Here is a 25,311-nt window from a genome sequence, read left to right as displayed (position 1 = left end):
ACTGCTAGGTTAGCAGGAGCAGGGACTGAGCAATGGGAGCTCACCCCGTTGCGGGGATTCGAACTGCCGACCTTCTGATTGGCAAGCCCTAGGCTCTGTGGCTTAGACCACAGCACCACCCGCGTCCCTTGGACCTGAGGGACCAGTGTTCAAATCCCCATTTAACCATGACATTTGGGACATCCAGATTTGAAAGGTCTAAAGAAACAAAATTGGAGTTTTTGCTCTTGAATACAGAGATTTGGATGGAAAAAATGGGCCTTTTTGAGATAGAGTTTTTCCAAGGTTGGACGTTCAAAATTAAAGATGACCAAAAAGACGGCAAAGTGGACTTGTGAAGGATTTCGGCCTAGATGTGGGATCTCCAGGATGACAGCAGGGATGGACACTGGGGAACGCAACTGGGAAAGGGGGGGGGGGGGATATTGGAATCCAAAGGGTGTTAAACTATACTTTATTCTTTTTTCTATCTTTTTTATTTTAACCTGTTCTGCATATTAAAGAGGGGAATTCGTGGAAGGGAGCGGGGTCAATTTTAGGGGATGGAAAAACATTTTTAACATTGGGTTAATCATAATAAGTTTAAAATTTGGGGTAAGAACTTGTTGAATCTATTTGAAGGAATTGGAATACAAAAGGGGGTGGGGCGGGGAAGTCCTGAAAGGATATCAATGAAAATAAGGTTATAAAATGGATGTTTTATTTTTCTTTTTTCTTTTTTCTGTTATATTTGAAAATGTTCAATAAATATTATAAAAAAACAAAACAAAACAAATCCCCATTTAACCATGAAGCTCACTGGGTGACCTCAGGGTTGTTGTGGGGAATAAATGAGGAGGAGGAGAATTATGTATGCCACCTTGAGCTTCCTGGAGGAAATGTGGGATATAAATGCAGAAAAATAAATCAAACAATAACCTTGAATGGTAGGCTAGGCTGAGGAATAGGGTCTGGCTCAAAATTCCCCACTGAAGCTTTCAACTGAGTGGTGACTTGGGCCCAGGCCTGAGTTCAGTGCTATATCATACTATTTCAATGAGACAGAGCCCGTTAAGCTATGAAAGTGAAGAGTAAACTGAGTGGTTTAAAAACAAGAAAAGTCCTGTTGCAGCTTAAGAGGTCTTGCCAAATATTCTCTCAGGTCAAGGAACCACAGAGGAAGCTTATACCAGCCTCCTGCAAGCTTACTCCATTTATAGAATCATAGCATTGTAGAGTTGTAAGGGACCCCAAGTGTCATTTAGTTCAACTCCTGCAATAATTTCACCTAAAGCATACCTGACAGGTGGCCACCCACCTCTGCTAAAATAAAATCTCCAAAGAAGCAGAGTCTGCCACCTCTCCTTGGAGTCTGTTCCACTGTCAAACAGCTCTTACATACCCTCCAACATTTCTCCAATGAAAATCCCTATACAGCGTTGCCTTCAGATGGCCTGGGGGTTAGAAAACTCCATACCCTCCAAATTTCTCTGATGAAAATAGAGACATCCTAAGGAAAAGCGGGACCTTCCAGGATCAAATCAGAAACTGGGACAGCTTCTGTAAATCTGGAACTGTCCTTGGAAAATAGAGACACTTGGAGGGTCTGCTACTGTCAGAAAGTTACCTTATGTTTAGCCAGAATCTCCTTTCTTGTAACTTGAATCCTTTGGTTTTAGTCCTACCCTCTGCAGTTGGAACCTAGTAATTTTAGACCACGAATCCCATCAGCACTGGCTAGCATGGCTGAGGCCAATGGGAGTTGTAATCCAGAACAGCACCTAGATTTGGAAAGGCTGATTATATCATATGTTTGAAGGTGGCCCAAGGCTATAGTACTTGTAGTGGTTTTGCTACAACATACTTACAGGGTTAACGCTTCTGAAATTTCATTGACTTTTCAGATTCATTGATGTCAATGATTCAGGAAAGCTAATGAGGTCAGCCATAAATGTTTCTGCTTACAAACAGCGATGTTAAATTCCTTTCTGTCATTGTCCATTCAGCTTTGTTTGCAAAGATGTAAGAAGTGACCCAGCCCTGCCTGTTAATTTGGAAATAGCTGCATTATGAGTTATACCAGTGTTTCCCAACCTTTTTTGGGCAAAGGCACACTTGTTTCATGAAAAAAATCTCGAGGCACACCACCATTAGAAAATGTTTAAAAAATTAACTCTGTGCCTATATTGACTATATATAAAGTAACTCTCTTTAATAGGAATCAAATAAACACAAAGAAAGTATTTTATAATTACTTTATTATGAAATAGTAAGTACCGTATTTTTCGTCCCATAGGACGCTCCGTCCCATAGGACGCACCTACTTTTTTGAGGGGGGAAATAAAGGAAATTTTTTTTTCCTTTATTTCCCCCCAAAAAAACCAGGTCGGGGAACAGTGGGATGGCGGTGCTACGCCTCCCCGCTGTCCCCCGAGCTTGTGGGGCTGGCCCATGTCTGCCTGGCGCGAGGGGCGCTCTGCTTCAGGGCGCCCCGCGCGTCCGGCGGCAGGCTACAGTCCGCAGCATGGGGAACCCTCTGTTTCAGGGCGCCCCATGCGCCCCCCGGGTGCGCAAGGCTTGTGGACACCTGCGAAGGGCGCCCCGTGCTCCGCGCTGCCAGCTGCCGCCCGCAAGCCTTGCGCTCCTGGGGGGAGATCCCCCGGGTGCGCAAGGCTTGCGGACACCTGCGTGGAGCACGGGGCGTCCTCCGGAGGGCGCCCCGTGCTCCGCGCTGCAGGCTGCTGCCCGCAAGCCTTGCGCTCCCGGGGGGAGATCCCCCGGGTGAGCAAGGCTTGCGGACACCTGCGTGGAGCACGGGGCGTCCTCCGGAGGGCGCCCCGTGCTCCGCGCTGCAGGCTGCTGCCCGCAAGCCTTGCGCTCCCGGGGGGAGATCCCCCGGGTGCGCAAGGCTTGCGGACACCTGCGTGGAGCACGGGGCGTCCTCCGGAGGGCGCCCCGTGCTCCGCGCTGCAGGCTGCTGCCCGCAAGCCTTGCGCTCCCGGGGGGAGATCCCCCGGGTGCGCAAGGCTTGCGGACACCTGCGTGGAGCACGGGGCGTCCTCCGGAGGGCGCCCCGTGCTCCGCGCTGCAGGCTGCAGCCCGCAAGCCTTGCGCTCCCGGGGGGAGATCCCCCGGGTGCGCAAGGCTTGCGGACACCAGCGCGGAGCACGGGGCGATGGGATGTGGGAGGGAGCTCGCTCCCCGCCCCGCGTGTGCTCGCCGCCGCCGCCCCGCCTCTCGCCGCCCGACTCGCCCGCCTCCCTCCCACGGCACACCAGCCGACGTCCCGCGGCACACTAGTGTGCCGCGGAACACCGGTTGGGAAACACTGAGTTATACCATAGCAACAGAATTTACAATTGTTTACTGTAAGATCATTCACTGACAGTCCAATCCTATCTATGCGGTTTACTCAAAAGCAAATCCTATTATGTTCTATGAGACTTACTCCCAAGAAAGGGGAGTAAACTCTCCACAACTCCAGAATAGTGTCCTTAAGACAGATGGATGGTGCCTTGTAAGCCTCCTTCTGGCAACTCCTGCAGCCAAGCTGGTGCCAAACATCTTGCTCTGCTTTCCTTTGGACCACATCAGTGAGGCCGAGAGGAGGGTCTTGTCAGGGCAGCCCAGAACCTCCATATACACTGCCCAGGCTTGCACCCCTGAAAGGAGGCGCACTCCATTGTCTTTCGAGACAGACAGATACCAACAAAAAATGTGACGTGTAAGATGGAGCAAGCTTGATTTCTCCTTCTTCTGGGAAGTTAAACCCAAACCAATGGCTTCAAGTTACAAGATTGGAGATTTTGACTGAACATCAGAAAGAGCCTTCCGACTTTAAGAACTGTTTGACAGTGGAACAGTCTCCCTCAGAAGGTTGTGGACTCTCCTTTCTTAGAGGTTTTTAAGGAGAAGTTGGATGGCAACTTGTCATGGCTGCTTTAGGGCTACTCTACAATTCTATAATTCTATGAAATAAACACTTATCTCACCAGGAAATGCTGGCTTTTTTGTTTAGAAATTGCTAAATGTTGGTTGCTTCAATAGGACAATAGCCCTCTTCTGTTTGTGATACGCAGGATTGTGATATTCATGGAATGTTTGCCAAGTCCCAGAAGGCAGAATGTACAGGAAACATAATGTTATAAGATTGGGGTTTTAAGCTGGGTGCCAGACCCCTCTAAGACTTCTCATTATTGGAATGGCCAGGCTAACCCCCTGATGAGGTGATAAACTGGGTGATGAGCCTTTATGGGGGGGGGGATTAAGGAGCTTGGTGCAAGATGGCAAATGGGCGGGTGGGGGGCCTCCCTCAACAGATAAAGCCTGAATTTAGATAATAGAGTTTGGAGCACTGATGTGACCCAGAAGGAAAGCCGCAAGCTGGTGAGAGAGTCAGAGAGCAATGTTTGACTTCTATTTTAATCCAAGGCTGAGGCTATGGGAGAAGCAAGACCTTTTTGAGGTGTTGATGCTGTGGACCCCTCCACTGAAGCCACAGTCTCTGTGGTCCTCATTCAAAAAACAAAAACAAAAAACTAACCTTAGGTAGGTGCCTGGAACCCCTAGGGTCTAGCAAGGCTCGGAGACTGGGGATGGTGTGCAACAATAGGAACATAGGAAGCTGCCTTAAAATGAATCATACCTTCAGTACTGTCTATACTGACTGTAAGTGGCTTTTCAGGGTTTCAAAGAGGGATCTCTTCCCGCCCTACCTGGAGATGCCGGGGGTCAAATTTGGGACCTTTTGCATGCAAAACAGGTTCTCTGCCACTGAGCTAAAGCCCTTTCCTAAAAGGGTACAGCATTGTTGTTAACCCCGACAAAACCCCATCAGCCGATGTGTCCTTTGCTGGATACAGCATTAGCAAAACTTGTGCCCATTCTTTTTAATGGCCCCACTCCCATGTTACGTATTTATTGTTTTATTTATTACAATTACATCCTGCTTTTGCTTCTATGGAACCCAGGGCGGTGTCCATTTATTCATAACCTCCTTGTGCTGCTGCCGATGACTCAAAGATGCATAATAGGACGGCATCGGTAATAACAATGGTGCGTGCAAAACATAAGAATTAATTGGCTTCTGTAGATGATGAATAAAATAATTCTGGCAAGGAAAGGCCTAATAAGCAATTATAAAAAGAAGCTATGTTTTTCCCTCCTGTGCTGTTTGCATTATCTTACTGGGATTCTGACTGCATTATGTATCACAGCAAACGTTTAGGTGCCTCTCTCAGCCTTGTTTTTAAATACACAGAAGTTCCTGTTTAGATGATGTATTTATGCCAGCTGTATTCACAGAAACAGGAGGAAGTGGAGGAGGGTGAGGCAAGATTGCACCTGTTGGCCAAAACTCCCCTGTGCATGTTCACAACAACTTCAGAACACAGTGGTGCAGCTAGGGTTGGACCTCAGGGTAGAAGTGCAGGGTCCTGCAGTTCAGGAACACCTCCCCCAAGTGACCACCCAGTGATTGGCAGGTGATGGTGCATGAAGATGCTGCTGCTAACATGCCAGGGCCCCACAAGACCAGAGCCGGTGGTCAGAGCTGCCTCCTCCTTGCTTGCATGCCACAGAAACAGAGCCATGAGCCAAACACAGGCAGAAGTAAAATGCTGGAATGTGTCTGCAGTTTCTGCCTCCATCTGCCTCTGTGTACTTTTTTCCAGTTCTTCAAGTGTTTTGATATTTCAGATTTTTTAAATAGTCAATTGTAGGTCCATGTTGTGTTTTAATGTATTTTACAGGTTGTTTTTTTTACTTTTGTTGTAAACCGCTTTGAGATAATAAGTGGCCTATAACTTGATTAAATAAAACAATAAATAACATCACCATCAACTAGTACCCTGGAGCATGATGCTTCTGATTCCGGAGGTAACGTTTTGACACTTTTTCTTTAATATTTGTAAAAATATGCGGAATGTGATTAATAAATAACTACATTATTTCTTTTGTTCTTAAATTCATCTTCTGTTTTTTTCTCTGTGTGCGCTGCTTTTAACTGTTCCTATTATATTTTGTCCACTGCCTTGGGACATATGTGGAAGGCAATTAATAAATAACAATAGCAATTCAAAATTCAAAAACTTTTCACAAGTAGCACTGTGTGGCTGAGTCAGAGAAGTTATAATGTCTGATGTGTGTGTGTGTGTGTGTGTGTGTTTCTTATATTCTATTGGAAGCTGCCCAGAGTGGCCGGGGCAAGCCAGTGAGATGGGTGGGGTACAAAATATTATTATCATTATTATCATTATCATTACTGTATTATTATTATTGGGGGCTGCCTACCCTGCTTTGCCGCCTGAGGCAAAACAGGAAGTTGCCATTTCCTGCCCCCACTACCAAAGCCTCACTTACAGGGGTGTGCAGTGACCTGAATCAAGATCTTGCTGGAAACTGCAGCAGTTGTGCAATCCTGGCAGGGGCGGAGCTCCTGCAGGAGTGCTGCCCCATGGGATTCCGCTGCCTCAGGTGGCTGCTTCAGTCTGTCTTATAGGTGGGCCGGCCCTAGGCCAAATCCAGCTGACATTTTCCACAATGACCCAGGATCATGCTCTGTAAGGGGAATTGTGGGTGATGATTATGGCAGTTCTAACCAGGGAACTGATGATTGCGTGCCACCCCCCAACATTTCTACGATGAAAATAGGGACACCCTATTCAATAATAATAATAATAATAATAATAATAATAATAATTTATTATTTATACCCCGCCCATCTAACCGGGTTGTCCCACCCACTCTGGACAGTTTCCAACATGTATAAAAACATGTATAAAAGATTAAACATTAAAAACACCCCTTATATAGGGCTGCCTTCAGATGTCCTCTCAAGGTTGCATAGTTACATATCTCCTTGGCTCAGGGGTCAGATATCTCCATACCCTCCAACATTTCTCCCAAGGAAAAACAGGACATTCCCAGATCAAATAAGAAACTGGGATGGCTTCTGTAAATCCAGGACTGTCCCTGGAAAATAGGGACACTTGGAGGGTCTGTGATTATGGCTGTTCTAACCAGGCCTGCTTGTTTATTTACATTGCTTAGAGCACCACAAAAGTGTACATTTTACACTCCTCATTAAAACTGAAGGAGTCTTGGCTGTGCTTTGCCTTTCGATTTGCACAGAAACACACTCCCCGCAACTGCGCCACTATGTAATTTGTTCATTGATATTCCCCTCAGACCCTTTGTTGTAATCACCATTGAACTCTGGGCTGCCAGAATTAGAACAGCACAGATTTTTGAATTTTCCTTTCCATTCACAGTTTGTTCGGTTACTTAATTGCTCAAACTAAAAAAGCCTATCTAAATTCTAACCACAAGCCAACTGAACTGCCAGCCAGACGGCTTGCCCTCCCTTTACTTAATTCACTCTTGAAAGCTAAATGAGAATGGATTTTTAACCAGGAATACAAACTGAACTATGAGGTACCTGTGCTATACCTGAATTGGCAGGCTAGTGCTTAAGCCAGGCTTGTAAAGACCAGGCTTGTAAAGCCTGGTGTGTGTGTGTGTGTGCGCGTGCGTGCGTGCGTCTGTCTGTCTGTCTGTCTGTCTGTCTGTCTCTCTCTCTCTCTCTCTCTATCAGATCTGGCCTTGGAGGAAGATGACAAAAATCAAGGATTCAGAGATCCGAGTTATTCAGTTCCCTTCCTTCTCGCAAAATTGATAAGATGGCTGCACCACTTCAATTTCACAGAGACTGCTTAGAATGAACCCTTAGCATTCATTTTAGGAGACTAGAGGCTTGTTTTTTTTAAAAAAATAGCAAAGAAAGAAAGCTCAGTGTCTGGGATCCCTGCCCAGGGGTGCCACCGGAAGACTGAATGGGTGGCGTGGCACCCATGGGCTGGTGACTCCTACTGAATAAACTGGTCCCTGTCAGTGGTCCAGCTGCAGTATTCTGGAACCAGCTGAACTGTCTCTGTCTGGAAGACCAGGCTGAGGGTTATACCTTCTGATCTAGCGAAGTGGCTTTCAGGCGTTGCTGTGGAGGTTCTGTAATGCAGGACTGTTCCCAGGTTCCCTTGTCTGGTGCCCAGGGAGCCTGAAGAAGCAGCCATCAGGAGGTAATTAATGGAGCAGCTGAATATCATTTAATAAACCTAGGACAAAACGAGAGAGGCTTGCTAATGAATAACTTACACAGAATACTTGCTTCTTAGCCTGGGAAATTGTTACCGTCTTTTGAGATGATGTCTTGCAAGGATTATGTTTGAACCAGGAATATATTATTGAATGCTTTTGCATGTACTTTCCAGGGCTTTGCTCTTGGGAAATGATCTGTATTGGGGGGGTGGGCAAGAGGGAAGGCGACAGCAAGAGTGCCTTGCCATTTAATTATTAGAATGCTAATGAAATGTGGCAAATTTATGCAAATCCGCCTCTCCGCTGAAGCTGTGCCTTTGGCTCAACCTGGGATGCAGAGGTTTATGAGAATCTTTGCATGCTTCTCCTGTGGTTCTGAGCTCAGGGCTCATGAATCTTTCAGAAACATTTTTTTTAAGGAAACCACCCCACCTCCTACAAAAAAGTACTTTAGGATGTGTCTTAAATAACAAAGACAGCAAAGTTTGAGCAGCATGGGTAATGAGTGCCGGCCTTAAAATAAAATGAAAAACTGAGCTGGAGGGATATTCCTTTTTATAGCAAGCAGGGAGGTAACAGGCTGAGGCTGCTGGATCAGACCAATCTGATGGAGCCTCCTGCTTCCTACCTCAGCCAGTCAGATCACTCTGGGAATCACTGGTATTCTGATCTGGAGCCTTTTCCTCCATGCATCTGCGTAATCCCTTTTAAAAGCTGCCTGTGACCTGACCGCATGCTACTCCACTGAGCTAGCAGACCACCCCATATAAGACCTTGGCTCAGATATAGCCAGGGGCAGCTCTGCTATGAAACTAATGAAACTTCGTCTTTAGGGCCCCTAATCCCAGAGGGGCCCCAGGAGCAACTTTAGTCCACATTGCTTATTGTTTCGGGGTCTAGTAGACCCAATTTGAGGGATTTTTAATGCTCCATTATTTGAGGCAGCTTCTGAGGACTGATTGCTAGGAATCACAAGTGGGGGAAATGCTGTTGTGCTCAGGTCCTGTTTACATGCTCCTCATAGACATCTGGTTGTCCACTATGAGAGGATACGATACGATAATCTTTATTGTCACTACAGAACAACGAAATTGAAAAAAAATCTACATCAGACATTCAAAAACCAACAAGCCTGCTATCCCAGCCTGGTTAGCCCCCTAAAAACTCTGATACTCCATAATTAAATACAATATACTCCCATAGAGACTACCTTCCACTGCGTTTAAAACAAAAATCGCATTTGGATAGAAACTGTTTCTCAGGTGGCTATTCCTAGTCTTTATAACCCTGTACCTTCTTCCAGAAGGCAGAAGCTGAAAGAGATCGTTTCTGGGGTGTGTACTATCCTGCACTATCTCTGCAGCTTTCTTATGACACCTGGAAGCATAGATTTGATCCAAGGATGTTAGACTAGGTGGTCCTCTGGCCAGGATAGATCTTCTTAGGTTCTTCCCATCCTGTGTTTGGCCTTTGGGTTCATGCACTTCAAGGGGGAAAGAAGATGTGAATTCTTCTGTTGCACTACCCATATCAAGATTAAGGTTTGGACTTGTAGCAATGGTGCTGAGCTGGCCCTACTATTGGGTGAAATGAGGCAATTGCACCAGGCTGCACAATTCCTGGGCCCTACTCGGCAGAATAAGCAGGAATGTCTTCATGAAGCAGTGCCCCAAATTGAAGTATCACTACATCTCGTGGGATGTTAGGACCATAGTGGGATGTGTCTTGACACCTGACTGCAGAGTGGAAGGAAAAAACTTCAGTAGTTGTTCTCTGTTCACTTTGTCTCAGAGATGGTGCAAAATCACACCCCTTTTCCATCTAACAAAAGGGTCACTGGACCCCCCCCCCATTCAAATGGCTGCCTTTTATCAACTAGTAAAAGCCAAGGCCCATTTAGTCCAGCACTGTGTTCTCACAGCAGTGAGATGCCTCTAGGAAGCCTACAGGCAGAGGACCTGAGCCCAACATCTGTTTCCCGGGAACTGGTATTATTTGATCAAAATTATTTGCTGGATGCATGAGACAAACCTGTAAGATTTTGCCTTCCTCTCCTGAGACACCATTTCCTACAAATCAGATCCCCTTCAATGACACGTATGGAAGCTCATGGCAGGGCTCGGCTGCAAGTCATAGTTAAATATGAGATCAGAGTATGCAGAGAAGGCCTGTTTATTGGGGCATTGCTGCCACCTGGTGGACAATGCTGGTATGAGGAAAAAGATGTTTCACCTAGGGGAGTTTCTGGCTGGCTGCTTCCAAACCCAAATAGTGCAAAGAGGGCCTGAGGGACTGGAAGACTCTTTGAGTCTGTTTTTTTTTTTTTATCTTCTGTGATTTTTCCCCCCCAATGCTCGAAATTAGTTGTTTTAATTGATTTTACCAATTTTTTTTGTTTTATTCTTTTTTTCTTTCCTTTCCTTTTCTTCTTTAAGCCTCCTTCTGGCAACTCCTGCAGCCAAGCTGGTGCCAAGCATCTTCCCCTACTTTCCTTTGGACCACACCAGTGAGGCTGGGCGGGGGGGATCTTGTCTTGGCAGTCCAGGACCTCCAGACATGCTGCCCAGGCTTGCGCCCTAGGAAGGTCACTTCGGTACTGCTAATGCAGTTTTTTTTTTCACCTGGGGAGGTGCCACGGACATAGCAAGGATTTCTGTTGGGGGAGCAGGACTTTTGTTAGCGCGGGGGGAGGGGGGAAACCAACGTTACTGGTTACAGTGGTACCTCAGGTTACAGATGTTTCATGGTACAGACGCTTCAGGTTACAGACTCCGCTAACCCAGAAATAGTACCTCGGGTTAAGAACTTTGCTTCAGGATGAGAATAGAAATCGTGCGGTGGCAGCACAGCAGCAGCAGGAGGCGCCATTAGCTAAAGTGGTGCTTCAGGTTAAGAACGGACCTCTGGAACGAATTAAGTTCTTAACCCGAGGTACCACTGTAGTTAGTTAGGTATTTCTATTGTTTTACTTGATGGGGGGCAGCTGCCCCCCCCGGCAATGCCCAGGGCTGGATTTAGATTTGATGAGGCCCTAAACTACTGAAGGTAATGGGGCCCTTTATATGTCCAGCTGTCCTTTGTCAACAACAAATTGTTGCTGTTTTTTGTGTTGAATATATGCTATATGGTAATTTGTGGAACTAAAAGGTATCTAAAGCCATTTGCACATAACAAAATATGTATTTTATCAAAGTAATTGTTGAACTGAAATACAGTTAGGGAGAAGTATATTAATAGTGAATTTTTGGGGGGGTCCCCAAGAGAGTGGTGCCCTAAGCTATAGCTTGTTTAAAGGTAAAGGGACCCCTGACCATTAGGTCCAGTTGTGACCGACTCTGGGGTTGCGGCGCTCATCTCGTTTTATTGGCCGAGGGAGCCAGCGTACAGCTTCCGGGTCATGTGGCCAGCATGACTAAGCCGCTTCTGGCGAACCAGAGCAGCGCATGGAAACGTTGTTTACCTTCCTGCCGGAGTGGTACCTATTTATCTACTTGCACTTTGATGTGCTTTCGAACTGCTAGGTTGGCAGGAGCAGGGACCGAACAACGGGAGCTCACCCCATCGCGGGAATTCGAACCGCCGACCTTCTGATCAGCAAAACGTCCGCGTTTCATTAGCACGACCCCAATTAAAGACACCCAGATGTTCATGCAACATCTGCTCGCAATGCAACTCGTAAATGCCAAGGAGAACAACGACGCTTACTCTCAGGGCAGCGCGTAATAGGACGGCGACCTCGCAGTTCGATCCTATGCTCTGCGTACCAAGGATCGGCAGAAAGGCGCAGGAACCTCAGCTGCGCCCTCTCCCGGCCGTCGGCAGCCTGCCGCTTCTTCCAGATCGCAGGAGGCACCTCCAGAGCCCAGCCTCTTGCGGGGTGGAGCCCCGGAACGCCGCCCCGCGCCCGCTTCCTCTCCCGCTCCTCCTGTCGGGTCGAAGTGGGAGGATCCCGGCAATCCCCATTGCTCCCCTGGTCTCTTTCTGGAAGGGAGCGCAGCTCAGCGGCTCCTCGGAGATGGGGATGGAGTGGCGGGCGCGCGTCGCTGCTGCGTTCTGCCTCCTTTGCGCTGCTGGATCCGTCCGGGCAGGAAGACCACCGTCAGGTGCTGTTGGAAGCGGGGCGGGCAAAAGAGGAAGTTTAGCGGGATTGGAGGACTGTCGGGGAAAGCCTAGAAGCAGGACCTGCCGCTTGCAGATAGATGGGGAGCGGGGAATTCGGGACGGGTACGAGTTTGGGAGCTTGGGATGCTAGCAGTGCCTCTCCACCCCCCACCCCGCAAAAAGAAACCCCAAAACCTGGCTGTCCCTGCAGGTATTTTGTACCGCAATCCCTATTGTCCCTGCCCGTTGACGGGGTCCACTGGTGTAGATGGGAGTTGCAGTCCGGTAGTTTCTGGAGATCGCCAGGTTAGGAAAATCTACTTGTGAGGAGTTTGCAGGGTGAATGGAGTGCAAATCAGGTGAGCAGAAGGATCCAGGTGCCTTTATCAAGAACTGTTGCCTGCAGAAGGGAGACTGTCCAGGACTGTCCGGAGGTCACTGCGGTCAGGTAGCTTGAGGCCAGCACCCCAAGCAGCTGGTTTAATCCTATTTGATTAATTTTGCAACCTCCTCTGAGGTATTCTACAATCAAGCAGCATATAAATTTCATAAGGTCTGTGAGGTAGTTTTGGGTGTCATGGGAGGTTAGCAGGGGGTCAGTTATTAAATTCATTATTAGCTCAATTGCAAAGATATTTAGGATGGTTTGGAGGTCATCCTCAGAGTGTGCACACACTGTGTTGTCATCAGCATAGTGAATGGTTCACTTTGACAGCCATTGTTATCTGTGATTGTTGCTGTCATATTATCATGGAGGAGCCGAATGGTGTTCACAAATTTATCTGGGCAGACAAAATTGGCCTCCACAGTCACTTACAGACTCACTTTTAAAACCGTGTTTATGGAAGACAATCTTACTCGGCTACACATGATCACCAAAGAAGAAGAACTCAATTGGCATAGTTACAGATAGGTAGCCGTGTTGGTCTGCCATAGTCAAAACAAAATAAAAAAATTCATTCCAGTAGCACCTTAAAGACCAACTAAGTTAGTTCTTGGTATGAGCTTTCGTGTGCATGCACACTTCTTCAGATACACAGCACCTTAAAGACCAACTAAGTTAGTTCTTGGTATGAGCTTTCGTGTGCATGCACACTGATTTCTGCCTTGAATACCAAAATGCTCAGCGCATTACATTGCAACAGTGCCATTTATTTCTTCAATCCCTTTGTAAGAATGCCTAAATATCCCTTAAGTTAGTTTGATGGTGTTAATCCCTTTAAAATGGTATTATTGTACATGGGGCGTTGATCTGCTGCTAGTTTTTCTAACAGGGTTAAGCAGTTAAAATTAGCGACTGATACATCCCACTCTCCTCATTGTTTCCGTCTAAGGCATTGACTGATGCTGCTAACACTTTCCTATTAACTCTTTGGCTTTCAAGATGGCATGAACGTCCTTTTCATCGTTGCTGACGATCTGCGGCCTGCATTGGGCTCTTACGGCGACCCAGTAGTGAGATCTCCAAACATTGATCAGTTGGCTTCGCGCAGCGTTGTGTTCCAAAATGCTTTTGCACAAGTAAGCAACACAACATTATGTAAACTTTTACCACTCCCTCTGTTTCTGGTGCTCAGGTTGTGTCACTTTGTGTAGACAAAATGTCTACCAACCCATTATATTCATATGTTGGTAATCTCACGTTTCTTTGCTGACGACAATCTGCAAGGCCATTTACAGTTTTCCCCTTTTTCATCTGGCAGGTGTTGACTAATCCTAAAGGATTAGTTGTAGTCATGGAGAATGGAGTTATCCAAGGCTGTTCATGATTTTTGCCTCAATGTGTCTTCGTACAAACTGGCTGGGCAAAGGAAAATGTGTCACTTGATTTTTTATTTTTTATTATTAAATATTTATTAAGTTTTCACAAATTATATAAAGACAAAGCAAAGCAACAATACAAATAAGCATAAATCAGACAAAAACAAGTATAATTTCATTCCCTTATTTTCAAAGACCTTACTTCCCCGACTTCCTCACACCTTCCCTTTCTGTATTCCAATTTCTAATCAAAGTTCAGCAAATCCTTTCCTTTAATCCTGTTTAGATCTTTACCTTTCTTTTCTTTTCATACCCATTACAGCTAGTAACCACATATTTTCTTAACCAACATCGTTTCAGCATTCATTAATTTTACAGTATTTTTTAAGATAGTCCTTAAATTTCTTCCAATCTTCTTTCGCCGTCTCTCTTCCCTGGTCGGAAAATGTGTCACTTGATGCTTAAATATCAGTTCATTGTGGTGTCAGGTGGCCTTGGTGAAGACTTGATGTTTTCATCCGCAAAAAAATGTTTTTGATTTGAGTTCCTACTGAAATGAGGCTGCATTTTAATGTTGTATTTTAATCTTGTTTTTAAGTTGTAGTTCAATTAATTGTTTTATACCTGGTGTTAGCCGCCCTGAGCCCAGTCTTGGCTGGGGAGGGTGGGGTATAAATAAAATTTAATAATAATAATTTAATAAAAAGCCGTCCCTGTCTGTCAAAGGTAGGCCATAGGGTGGCAGGTAGGGAAGGCAGGGGTCTGGCCTCTTCGCGGGATTGGCTCAGATGTTCAGGAGCACTCAGTGGTTTGCCACTGAATAGCAATTGCTGGAGCGGGGGAGGCTATTATTGTCATGTCCTTGAGGTGTCTTAGCAACCAAAGATGTTGAATGTTCCTGCTTCAAACTGATAGTGAAGGCCACTTGATGAGAGACTACATGCTGTCCTATGAATCTGCTTGCTTGCTTGCTCAGATTAGTACCAGAGAGCTACTTTACACTGAAGTGGACTGTTTGCCTTTAGAGCTCAGTGTTGTCCACTCTGGCTCACATCAGCCCTTGGCCTTATTTCATGCCAGTGGCAAAGGAAGGAAAAACTGGGAGGAAAAGGGATGGCAGAGGGAAAAAGAGAGAAGCCCCGGCTGCTACTGGTTCTTTCTCCCATTCGCAGTCAGCATCTAGGCTCCAACAGATTCTCCTTGACAGAACGTGGTCCTCAAAACAGTTTCTGTGTCCTTTGGCAGAGAAAGGACTGCCCCTTCAGCCTTTGCCTGGAGCTATCAGGGACTGAACCTGAGACGTCTTGCATTCAAAGCATGTGCTCTGCCAGTGGTCCAGGGCTGCAGGAGGTCAAAGACTTGTTGCTATTTCTGCAGGAGAGTCCCTGTCTCCGGCATCCCTGAGCCAATCAGCATCAAATGGATGATTCTTGTCCTCTGTGTGCTCCAAAGGGAAGCATTTAGGAACACCAAAATCACAAGGGGCTTCCATTCCAAGAGAATGGTGAGCAAGTCATGTTACATACAATGCAACTTCATGGAAAACACAACTTACGTCACTCTAAAAGAAGCTACTGGAGCCCTCCAAACCATTTGCCTATGCACATGTATAGAAAACAGCTGAAAGGCAACATATGGGATCTGTGTGGATCATTACAATCCATCCCTCGTTGTAAAAACTTAGAAGGTTGTATAATCTTAGTAAGGGGGTGCAGCTGGGGTGTAGCTGCGACTACCATGAGGGGATCTTGCACTTCTGAATTTGCCACCACACTATTGTCTACCACTGAGCTATGGCCTTCCTCTCCTTTCCCCCCAGCAAGCTGTCTGTGCCCCAAGCAGAGTGTCATTCCTCACTGGGCGGAGACCTGACACCACCAGGCTCTATGATTTTAATTCCTACTGGAGAGCACACGCAGGAAATTATTCCACGTTGCCGCAGTACTTCCAGGAAAATGGCTACATCACGCTCTCTGTAGGGAAAGTGTTTCACCCAGGTAAGCTCTGAATTGGAAGGATGAGATCTCTGCAGAACCCACTTTTCCGTAAGCCGGTTGGCTTTTAGAATTTGGAGAATTAATTTGAAAGGATTCCCCCACTCCACTCCTGGACATTTATTCTGCTGCTTCTGTTTTTCAGGGGTTTCATCAAACCATAACGATGACTATCCGTACAGTTGGACCACCCCTGCTTTTCATCCCTCATCCGAAAAATACGAAAACACAAAGGTGAATGGATGCTATGGCTAATTATTTCTACCATTATTAACTGGGCTGCACTGCTGGTGTGCGTGGCTGATTCGCAGAGATATGGAGGCTACAGTGCTGTGCCTAGTTAACTTGGGAATTATCTTAATTGAACTTAGTGATATTGCCTTCTAAATAGGCATGTGTAGGTTTGTGCTATTGGACAAGTCTTGCTTTCAAGGACTTTGCAACCTAAAGCCAGTAGTGCAAATTTAAACCAAACTAGACTTTATTTTTTGTTGGATTTAGCCAACAATAAAGCTTTTGATTTATTTATAACCAGCACCCACATACCCATTGTTGCTTGGGAATTCTAAGAAACAAACAAACAAACATCAGTTCAGTTTCTAAGTCAGTGGTTAAAATCAGATTGAAAGCTTCAATCTGCCATCTTGATTTAAAATGGCATCCAGCTGCATCCAAACATAGATTAAAAAAAAAAACCCTTCTCCTTGATCCCAGGAACCATCATAAAAAAATTGATGACAATACCTTAAGGAGCCCAAATGCATGGCGAACAAACAACTTTCCAAAATATATAGTAGATGGGTTATAGTGTGTTTATCATTTAAATGTTGTACTGTGCATTATCGTTTTTAATGGTTTCTAAACTACATGGAGAATTCTTGTTATATGGGTGGTATAAAAATGGAAAAAAGGAATGAAATAATAAGTAAAGAAAAATAATTTGTATTCTGCCTCTCCCCAAAACATAAATTTGTGTTCAAAGTGGCATACAAATTCAGGTCTAATCTAACTGTAAAGTAGAAATACATTGGAATGAGATGAGGATAAGAAGGAGTGTATGTGCACAATTGCTGCTACAGTTAAATAAAGTTTGGAGATAGCTGGGAATGAAAATTAAGAAGATAAGCCAAAGTCCATGGGGAAGGGTTAGATTTTGAGGAGGGCTTTGAAGAAAGAGGGGAGATGAGATATATGGGAAAATGACTTTGGCAGGTTATAGGGACATATTTTTGTTTACTCACGGGACCATTAAGAAAGTCTTCATACATGAGTAGCAGCAGTCAAAGTGGTGTGGGCAGGGGGAGATGAAGGCCCCAAAGACCCTCCCAGCTGCGCAAGCTACCCATAAGCAATTCGCTTGGGGGTGGCAGGTGCCAGATTTTCGACAGGGAACATGCTTCCATTCCATGGGAGGACCACTAACAGTGACTCTGCTGAAGACCTAAGGGATAAGGCAAGGATATCAGGAGGGTATCAGGAAATCCTTAAGGTATCCCAGTTCCAAGTTGTTAAGGACTTTGTGAATCAATACAATAGGCTTGTGTTGATTTCACTGGGACTTTTTGCCTTTTGATCCCAGTGCCCCTTTCAGGAGACTGTTTTCTTCTTTTAAAGGTTTGCAAAGGGAAAGATGGAGAACTTCACGCCAACCTTATCTGCCCAGTGGATGTTTCAGAGATGCCCGAGGGGACCTTGCCAGATATCCAAAGCACCGAGGAAGCGATTCGTTTATTGAACATTGTTAAGGAGAGCAAGAGCAAGTTCTTCCTGGCTGTTGGGTATCACAAACCCCATATTCCATTCAGGTACCCCCAGGTAAGGAAGCCTGAATAGAAGAGCCCGCCTGAAAGAAATGTGCAGTCCTAGACAGTTGTTCTAGATCAATGAAAATCACATGGGGTTTGGCATTTGGTTGGCCAAAAATGGTTTGGTTGCTTGACCCTCTAGATCAAGTATGGGAAACTGCGAGGTGGACAGTCAATGGTGACTTATCTCTCCCATTTGACCATCCGAATCAACGCTAGTGAAACTGAACATGCTGCCTTTGGCAATGAAACAGGGGAAATTCCTGAAAATACAACTTGTAGAGAGACCGTGCCCCTGCGGTCAGAGGCAGATAGAATCAGTCATGCATGTTCTTTTGCACTGCCCCCGGCATCAGACAATTTGATCTACGTTTATAATCAGTTGGTTGTTAGTAGGGAGTAGCATGCAGAGGAATGGAAAGTAGCCTTCCTTATGTTTTCTCAGGAAGGGGGTAAGATGGAGATATTAGCCAGGTTTCTGCAACATGCAGCGAGGGTTTGCGAATGTTATACAACATTAACTCAAGTGTTAGATGCAGGTTTTGATGAGTGATTTTATGGTATGTGCCAATAAAGATTTGAGAATTTGAATTTGTGTGGGGAACTGGATCCGGTCAATGGGTTGGAGCCTTATCTCCCTGCACCCACAGGGACCAATTTTCACAGGTGGGTGATGCAGTCAGTGGCTCCCATGGATGGAGTTGACATCTAGATGGAGTTCTTCAAAGTTCTCCCTAGTCACAACACGGCTGCTGCCACATGCCAAACACAGCATGTCGCCTGGTTGTAAGAACCACTGCAGAACAGCAGTAGAAAACCTGCAGCCTGTTTTTGTTTGCAAGCCTTGAAATGGCTCTTCTGAAATCTCTGCTCCAGGAATTTCTCAAATTGTACCCCTGGGAAAACATCACACTGGCCCCTGATCCTGATGTTCCTAAAGGGCTCCCTTCTGTGGCCTACAATCCCTGGATGGACATCAGGCATAGGGAGGATGTTGCAGCACTGAACATCAGCTTCCCTTATGGGCCAATTCCAGAGGACTTCCAGGTAGGTGACATATTCCCTTTCTCTGCACTTAGCTGAAGTGCAAGTCAACAATCTGGCCGCTCTCTGCTCCAGGTTTTGCAGGTCCCTTGGGCAAGGTGCAATTCTTGGGCCCCCTGCTCCCTCCCTTTGGGAGTCTATATCCTTATGACCACCAGCTGCTGCTGCTCTTCTTCCTCATCACTGCTTCCACCTATTTCCTTGCAAGGTATAGAGCTGCTGAGCAAGCAGGCAGCAACACCCACCTCTCTTGGGCACCAGCACGGTTGTCTGGACCAGAGTGAGAAATAGTGGCTCACGCAGTGCTGGACAGGAGGAGCAGGCCTGAGGGGTGTTCTTGTCTGTAGCTCCCTTGCTGGGCTGCTGGCCTTTGGCAGATGTCCAAGCATGCAGATCCTTAGTGCTCCTGGATCTCGTTCTGATATGGGAGTAGGGAACTTGGGGAATCCTTAGCTTTTGGGGTTTGTTTTATGGCAGAACATTTCAGGGCATGCTTCAGATTTGGGGGGAATGCGGGTGGCACCAGTCACAAAGTAGCTGCCATGGTGGTGGCAGGGGTGGTGGGCATGTGACATAACACCAGACAGGGACCGTGGCATAACACGAAATTAGAGAGACAGCCGCCTCGCAACAGCCTTATGCTTGGCATGGGAAAGTCAGCTGTGACCTGGTTGGTCCTTAGTATGGAGAAATAACATAATATTGATTACAAACACACACAGAGCCTCTGTTGTGATCTAATAACAGACAAAAGCTCCTTATTAATACTGGGATGGAGCCACTTGTGTCCCTTCCAGATATTGCAGGACTACAACTCCCATCAGCACCAGCCAGCATGGCCAGTGGTGAAGGATGATGGGAGCTGTAGTCCAACACCGTTCAGTAGGTCACAACTTCCCTAACCTTGGTATAATAAGTTGGGCAAGTAGGTTGCAAGCAAGTCTTCAGTGTGAAAAATACCCCGATTCATAGCTGTCAACTTTCAGATTTGAAAATAAGGGATCAGCAGCCTCGAAAATAAGGGATCAGCGGCCTCGAAAATAAGGGATCAGCAGCCTCACCTGTCTCAGGGACAGTCTACGGGATATCTAACAATCCGGGATAGCAGCAGGAAGCAGTGGGAAACAGCACTGGAATAAAGGAATTTCCCACAAAAAAAGGGAAGGTTGACAGCTATGCCCCGAGTCCTTATAGATGGTTTTTAGATAGTCCGTATAGATAGTCCTTGGATGCTTTTCTAATTTTTTTTGCAGCGGCAGATTCGTCAAAGCTACTTTGCATCTGTCTCTTACGTGGATACGCTGGTTGGGAGGTTGCTAAGTGCCCTAGATGACATGGAGCTGTCCCACAACACAATCGTAGTGTTTACCGCAGACCACGGTAAGTTGTCTTGTTGACATATTAATACAGATCTTTCCAAACACTGTGTTGTGACACATTAGTGTGTCACCTGCAGTGTGTAGCTGTGTTGCATGAATGCTCTTCCTGGAGCTGGAAAGGGGTTAGTTTAACCTCTGGTTTGCTAGTAAAACTGAATCACTGGATAGCGAGATGATGCCTGTCTAAAAAGTGTGTCACCAACATGAAATTTTGGAAATCAATGGGTATCAGTGGCTATTAGTCATGAAGGATATATATAGTAACTGCCTCCAGGACCAGAGATAGTTTACCTCTGAATACAAGTCACCTAGAATCAGGATTAGGACATTGCTGATGGACTTGGGTCCTGTTTGTGGGCTTCCCATGGGTTTCTGGTTTGCCACTTTGAGAACAGGACGTGGACTGAATTGGCCACTGGCCTGATCTAGCAGGGCTCTTGCGTTCTTACAAAGAATTGGCATCTTCATATATCGCAGGGGTAGGGAACCGTTGGCTCACCAGATGTTGTTCAACTGCAACTCGAATCAGACCCAGCAAGCATGGCTAATGGTCAGGGATGGTGGAAGCTGCAGTTCAGCAACATCTGGAGAGCCAAAGGTTCCCTACACCTGTTACATGGCATCACCTCTTTTTTTTTGCTGGGTCAGGCTCTTCGTTCAGTGAAGGGATGGGAAACTTCTAGTCTTTCACATGTTACTGGACTACAGCTCCCATCATTCCTAGCCATTTGCCAGGCTAGCTGGCGCTCATGAGATTTGGAGTCCAGCAGCGTCAGGAGGACTACAGGTTCCCTATCCTTGGCCTAGCCCAATACTGGCAGATATATCCTTTGATGCAAGTTCCACCATCCCTGGCTATTGGCTGGCAGGGGCTGATCAGTGTTGGGAGTCCAATATCATTTGGAGGGCTGTGGGTTCCTCATTCCTGGTGCAGGTCAAGTGCCCAACTCTATATAAGGCAGTTTGCTACTTCCCTGCACTTTTTATTCACATACTATGTAGGGATATATTTTTTTAATTAGGCAACTAATATTGTAATTAATAAATGACTAAGTTAAAGTGGGCTATGGGGGGAAATGGAAGTTCCTCAAGGGTTCCTCACCAATCAGGTAAGTGGCTGTTTAACAAGCTTGTTTTTGTGGGTTCTGAGATAGTTGACTGAAAAACCTTAGTATCTGCTTTACCAATGAACATTCGTGTCCCCCCCACCCCCAACACATAGATGATGCTCTTCCTTCAATGTTTCTTGATCTTATCTAGGCTGGTCACTGGGCGAACATGGCGAATGGGCGAAATACAGCAACTTCGATGTGGCGACCCGGGTGCCACTGATGTTCTATGTTCCAGGAATGACAGTCCCCACCTCTCACCTGGGAGAGAGGGTTTTTCCTTTCATCGATCCCTTCACACAGGTTTCAAGCCCTGTTGCACAAGGTAAATCTTCAGAGTTTAATTAATGATGTAAATATTTGGGCTGCAACATTTAATTGATTATTTGGTTGACTCGTTTTAAAACAAGCAAAGCAACAAACCGTTTGGTCAGCGATGAAGGTGCCCTGGTTAAGTGGACACATTACACACATTAATGTTTTAAACATACAGACATTAATGTTTTAAAATAAAAATATTTTTCTACAAAGCACTGTAGAGGGCCATCTTCAGAGCCATTTCACTTTTTTTCACAGGAAGGAATCCCTATTCCAAGATGATGCTTTGTGTTTTGTTAAAAATATTATTTTACTTATGCACATTTATGCCTCTTTAATAGTTTTACTTAATGACAGCACAACCTGATATGTTTTTCTACTCATCCATAGCTGTTGTGTGTGCCGTTTTAAATACTGGATTTTTTTTACTGTCCTTCTTAAAGTGTCGTGATTACTCGAAGCAATGCGATATAAAAATCCAGTATTAAAACCTAGCAGAACAAAGCCATAAAATTCTCATGAAATCCCATAACTACAATCCAAAAGCAGTAGGAGCAACACAGTTCAATTAATGATAGCATATTAAATACCTGGGTTGCTTTTTGAAAAAATCAAATTTGTTTCAACTTTTCAAATACCACAATGGCACAATGTCAGTATATAAGCAAAACACATGATACAGAAATGCTTAAACATTTGGGCGCACGCACGCACCCACCCACCCCAACTGTTGGTAGTATTTCTTAAAATCCTCCATCCCACCCAATCCCCCATCCCCAAATACATTAAAAAAGGTAAAGGACCCCGACAGTTAAGTCCAATTGCAGATGACTCTGGGGTTGCAGCGCTCATCTCGCTTTACTGGCCAAGGCAGCTGACGTTTGTCTGCAGACAGTTTTTCTGGGTCATGTGGCCAGCATGACCCAGCCGCTTCTGGCGAACCAGAGCAGCGCACGGAAATGCCGTTTACCTTCCCGCCGGAGCGGTACCTATTTATCTACTTGCACTTTGACGTGCTTTTAAACTGCTAGGTTGACAGGTGCTGGGACCAAGCCATGGGAGTTCACCCCGTTGTGGGGATTCGAACCGCCAACTTTCCGATTGGCAAGTCCAAGGCTCAGTGGTTTACACCACAGCGCCACGCTCCCCAATACATTAAAGGTAAAGGTACCCGTGACCGTTAGGTCCAGTTGTGGACGACTCTGGGATTGCAACACTCATCTCGCTCTATAGGCCAGCTCCCGTTGTTCAGTCCCAGCTCCTGCCCAAATACATTAGACGACTGGAAAACATGAACGTAACACCAGTAACAATATAAAAGCAACTCTTGAACTTTGGAAATGACTTTCCCTTTTCACATCACCATTTGAAGTGAAGTGACCCAATTTCTAGAAAGTTGACATTTCCTCTGTTTTGCCTCCCGCTACTATGATCTGTTCAGTTAACTTGCCCCGAATTGCAAAGACCCAGGAATGACATAACCATTGAGTTAGAACAGGGAGTTTACTGGACATCTGTAATTAGGTTCCTCAGGTTTTTATGGGAAGAAGTCTTGTTTTACTTCTGAGCTGAGAGATGCAACCCATTGATTTTTTGCGGAACGCTCAGATAGTCATAGAAACACTTATTCTCCTAGTACTAATTTAGCAGCAGGAGGGCTTACTCCTTAGGCAATAGGCATGGCTTTTCTTTCTATTTGCAGTATTTAATTAATTCAAAACAGCTGGACGTGATCTGCTGAACTCTAGGGATGCTCTCTGACCTTTTCCTTAATGCTTCCTCCCTCCTAGGCAAATCTGGAGAAATTGTTGAGCTGGTGTCCCTCTTCCCGACGCTCGCTGAGCTCGCTGGATTAAAAATCCCCCCTGTATGTCCCCAGCCTTCATTTCACATCCCCCTGTGTGCTGAGGGGCAAAGCTTGCTGCGTTATTTCCCATCCATCCATGGAGGCCAAGAAAACAACAGCCAAGGAGCAAAAGGTTCAGATCCTCCAGTTGCCTTCAGCCAGTATCCCCGCCCAGGAGACACTCCGGATTGGAACTCTGACCTGCCTCTGCTTAAGGACATAAAAGTGATGGGTTATTCTATACGTACCCCTGACTACAGGTGTACGCTGTGGCTTGGGTTCAACCCCAGCAACTTCACAGTCAATCTGAACGACGTCCACGGAGGGGAGCTGTATTTCACAGCGAGTGATCCCAGTCAAGACCATAACAAGTACAGAAGCGACATGCACGGCTCCTTAGCCAAAAAGCTTTGCAACGTCTGGGAGCACAGAATTTGGGGTTCACGTCCTCTTCTGTAAGACACTGCTGCTCAAGTAGTAAAAGACATACAGACCTTTGCGTTATACTCAAAGACGTGTCTTGAATTGTAGCGGCTCTTGGAGCCAAATCTAAAATGTGTTGTGTTCTTGTGTACCAAAGAAGTATTCTTTCGTTCTTTAGAGAGCCAGTGTGGTGTAGTGGTTAAGAGCGGTGGACTTGTAATCTGGTGAACTGGGTTCGCTTCCCCGCTCCTCTACATGCAGCTGCTGGGTGACCTTGGGCCAGTCACACTTCTCTGAAGTCTCTCAGCCCCACTCACCTCACAGAGTGTTTGTTGTGGGGGAGGAAGGGAAGAAGATTGTTAGCCGCTTTGAGACTCCTTAAGGGGAGTGAAAGGCAGAATATCAAATCCAAACTCTTCTTCTTCTTAATAAAGATCCCCCCCCTTTGCAATGACCATTGAGCTATTGAGTGACATCTTTTCTGAACTCGACTAGTAGTCTTTTAAAGGCATCTAAGCTAGTGGACACCATTTACATTTTATGGCAGTGAATTCTGCAAATCAATCTTTATATAGCCATGTTCAAATATATAAAAGGATGTCACATAGAGGAGGGAGAAAGGTTGTTTTCTGCTGCTCCAGAGAAGTGGACACGGAGCAATGGTTCCAAACTACAAGAAAAAAGATTCCACCTAAACATTAGGAAGAACTTCCTGACAGTAAGAGCTGTTCGACAGTGGAATTTGCTGCCAAGGAGTGTGGTGGAGTCTCCTTCTTTGGAGGTCTTTAAGCAGAGGCTTGACGACCATATGTCAGGGGTACTCTGATGGCGTTTCCTGCTTGGCAGGGGGTTGGACTCAATGGCCCTTGTGGTCTCTTCCAACTCTATGATTCTATGATTCTATATTAAAAATTTCTGCACCCCATCTTTCCATAAACACCTTGTATGTATTTCCTGACCAAGATTTGCTGCCATGTGTGAAGCAGCATTGAAAAGAAGGAGGTGGCAGTAGTAGTAGTGGGAAGGCTTCTATGAAAAGGTAAGTAAAACACATGCACACAAACCTTCTTTTCTTTCCCTTGAGTCCACGGCCAGTCAGTTTCCTTGGGTGACTGAATGCCAGTAGCTGAGGAACACGAGTAAGGAGGGTCCCATTGCTCTCAGGTCCTGCCTGTAGGCTTCCCATAGGATGCCGGACTAGATGGGCCTTTGCCTTGATGCAGAAGGACTCTCACATTTCTATAACCCCAAGCTCTAGTGCAGTGGGAGAGTGAAATGAGCCTCTCTCTGTCCGCTTTCTCTGGTGCACACCTTGCATAGTTTTATAAACCACTCTCGTGTGAAACCACACACACAAGAAACGGTCAGTGCTTTAACCTATTCCTGTAAGGAAGGTGTTCCAGTCCTCAGCTTACATTGGGTACCCTTCTTTCCTTATGAATGGGACCTGCAATAAAA

General features: G+C 45.8%; 1 protein-coding gene across 1 annotated transcript; it reads left to right on the top strand.

Annotated features, from left to right (window-relative positions):
- Nucleotides 1-11,737: 11,737 nt before the first annotated feature.
- IDS (iduronate 2-sulfatase) lies at nt 11,738-24,308 on the top strand. The gene is made up of 9 exons (XM_081848044.1): nt 11,738-12,176; nt 13,559-13,695; nt 15,755-15,932; nt 16,075-16,163; nt 17,544-17,744; nt 18,611-18,781; nt 20,032-20,158; nt 21,418-21,591; nt 23,375-24,308. The coding sequence occupies exons 1-9, from the start codon at nt 11,753-11,755 to the stop codon at nt 23,887-23,889; spliced, it is 2,016 nt and encodes a 671-aa protein (XP_081704170.1). The 5' UTR covers nt 11,738-11,752; the 3' UTR covers nt 23,890-24,308.
- The last annotated feature ends 1,003 nt before the right edge of the window (nt 24,309-25,311 follow it).

This window comes from Podarcis erhardii (genome assembly GCF_964252035.2).
Source record: "Podarcis erhardii genome assembly, chromosome: Z".
NCBI classification, from domain to species: domain Eukaryota; kingdom Metazoa; phylum Chordata; class Lepidosauria; order Squamata; family Lacertidae; genus Podarcis; species Podarcis erhardii.
This window is presented reverse-complemented; position numbering and strand designations above follow the sequence as displayed.

Bases quoted from the DNA above. Each gene is read 5' to 3' on its own strand.
- IDS (XM_081848044.1), top strand. From the start codon at position 11,753: ATGCCAAGGAGAACAACGACGCTTACTCTCAGGGCAGCGCGTAATAGG. The intron at 15,933-16,074 runs GTAAGCTCTGAA...TCTGTTTTTCAG, and splicing joins AGGGAAAGTGTTTCACCCAG to GGGTTTCATCAAACCATAAC. The intron at 21,592-23,374 runs GTAAATCTTCAG...CCTCCCTCCTAG, and splicing joins TTCAAGCCCTGTTGCACAAG to GCAAATCTGGAGAAATTGTT.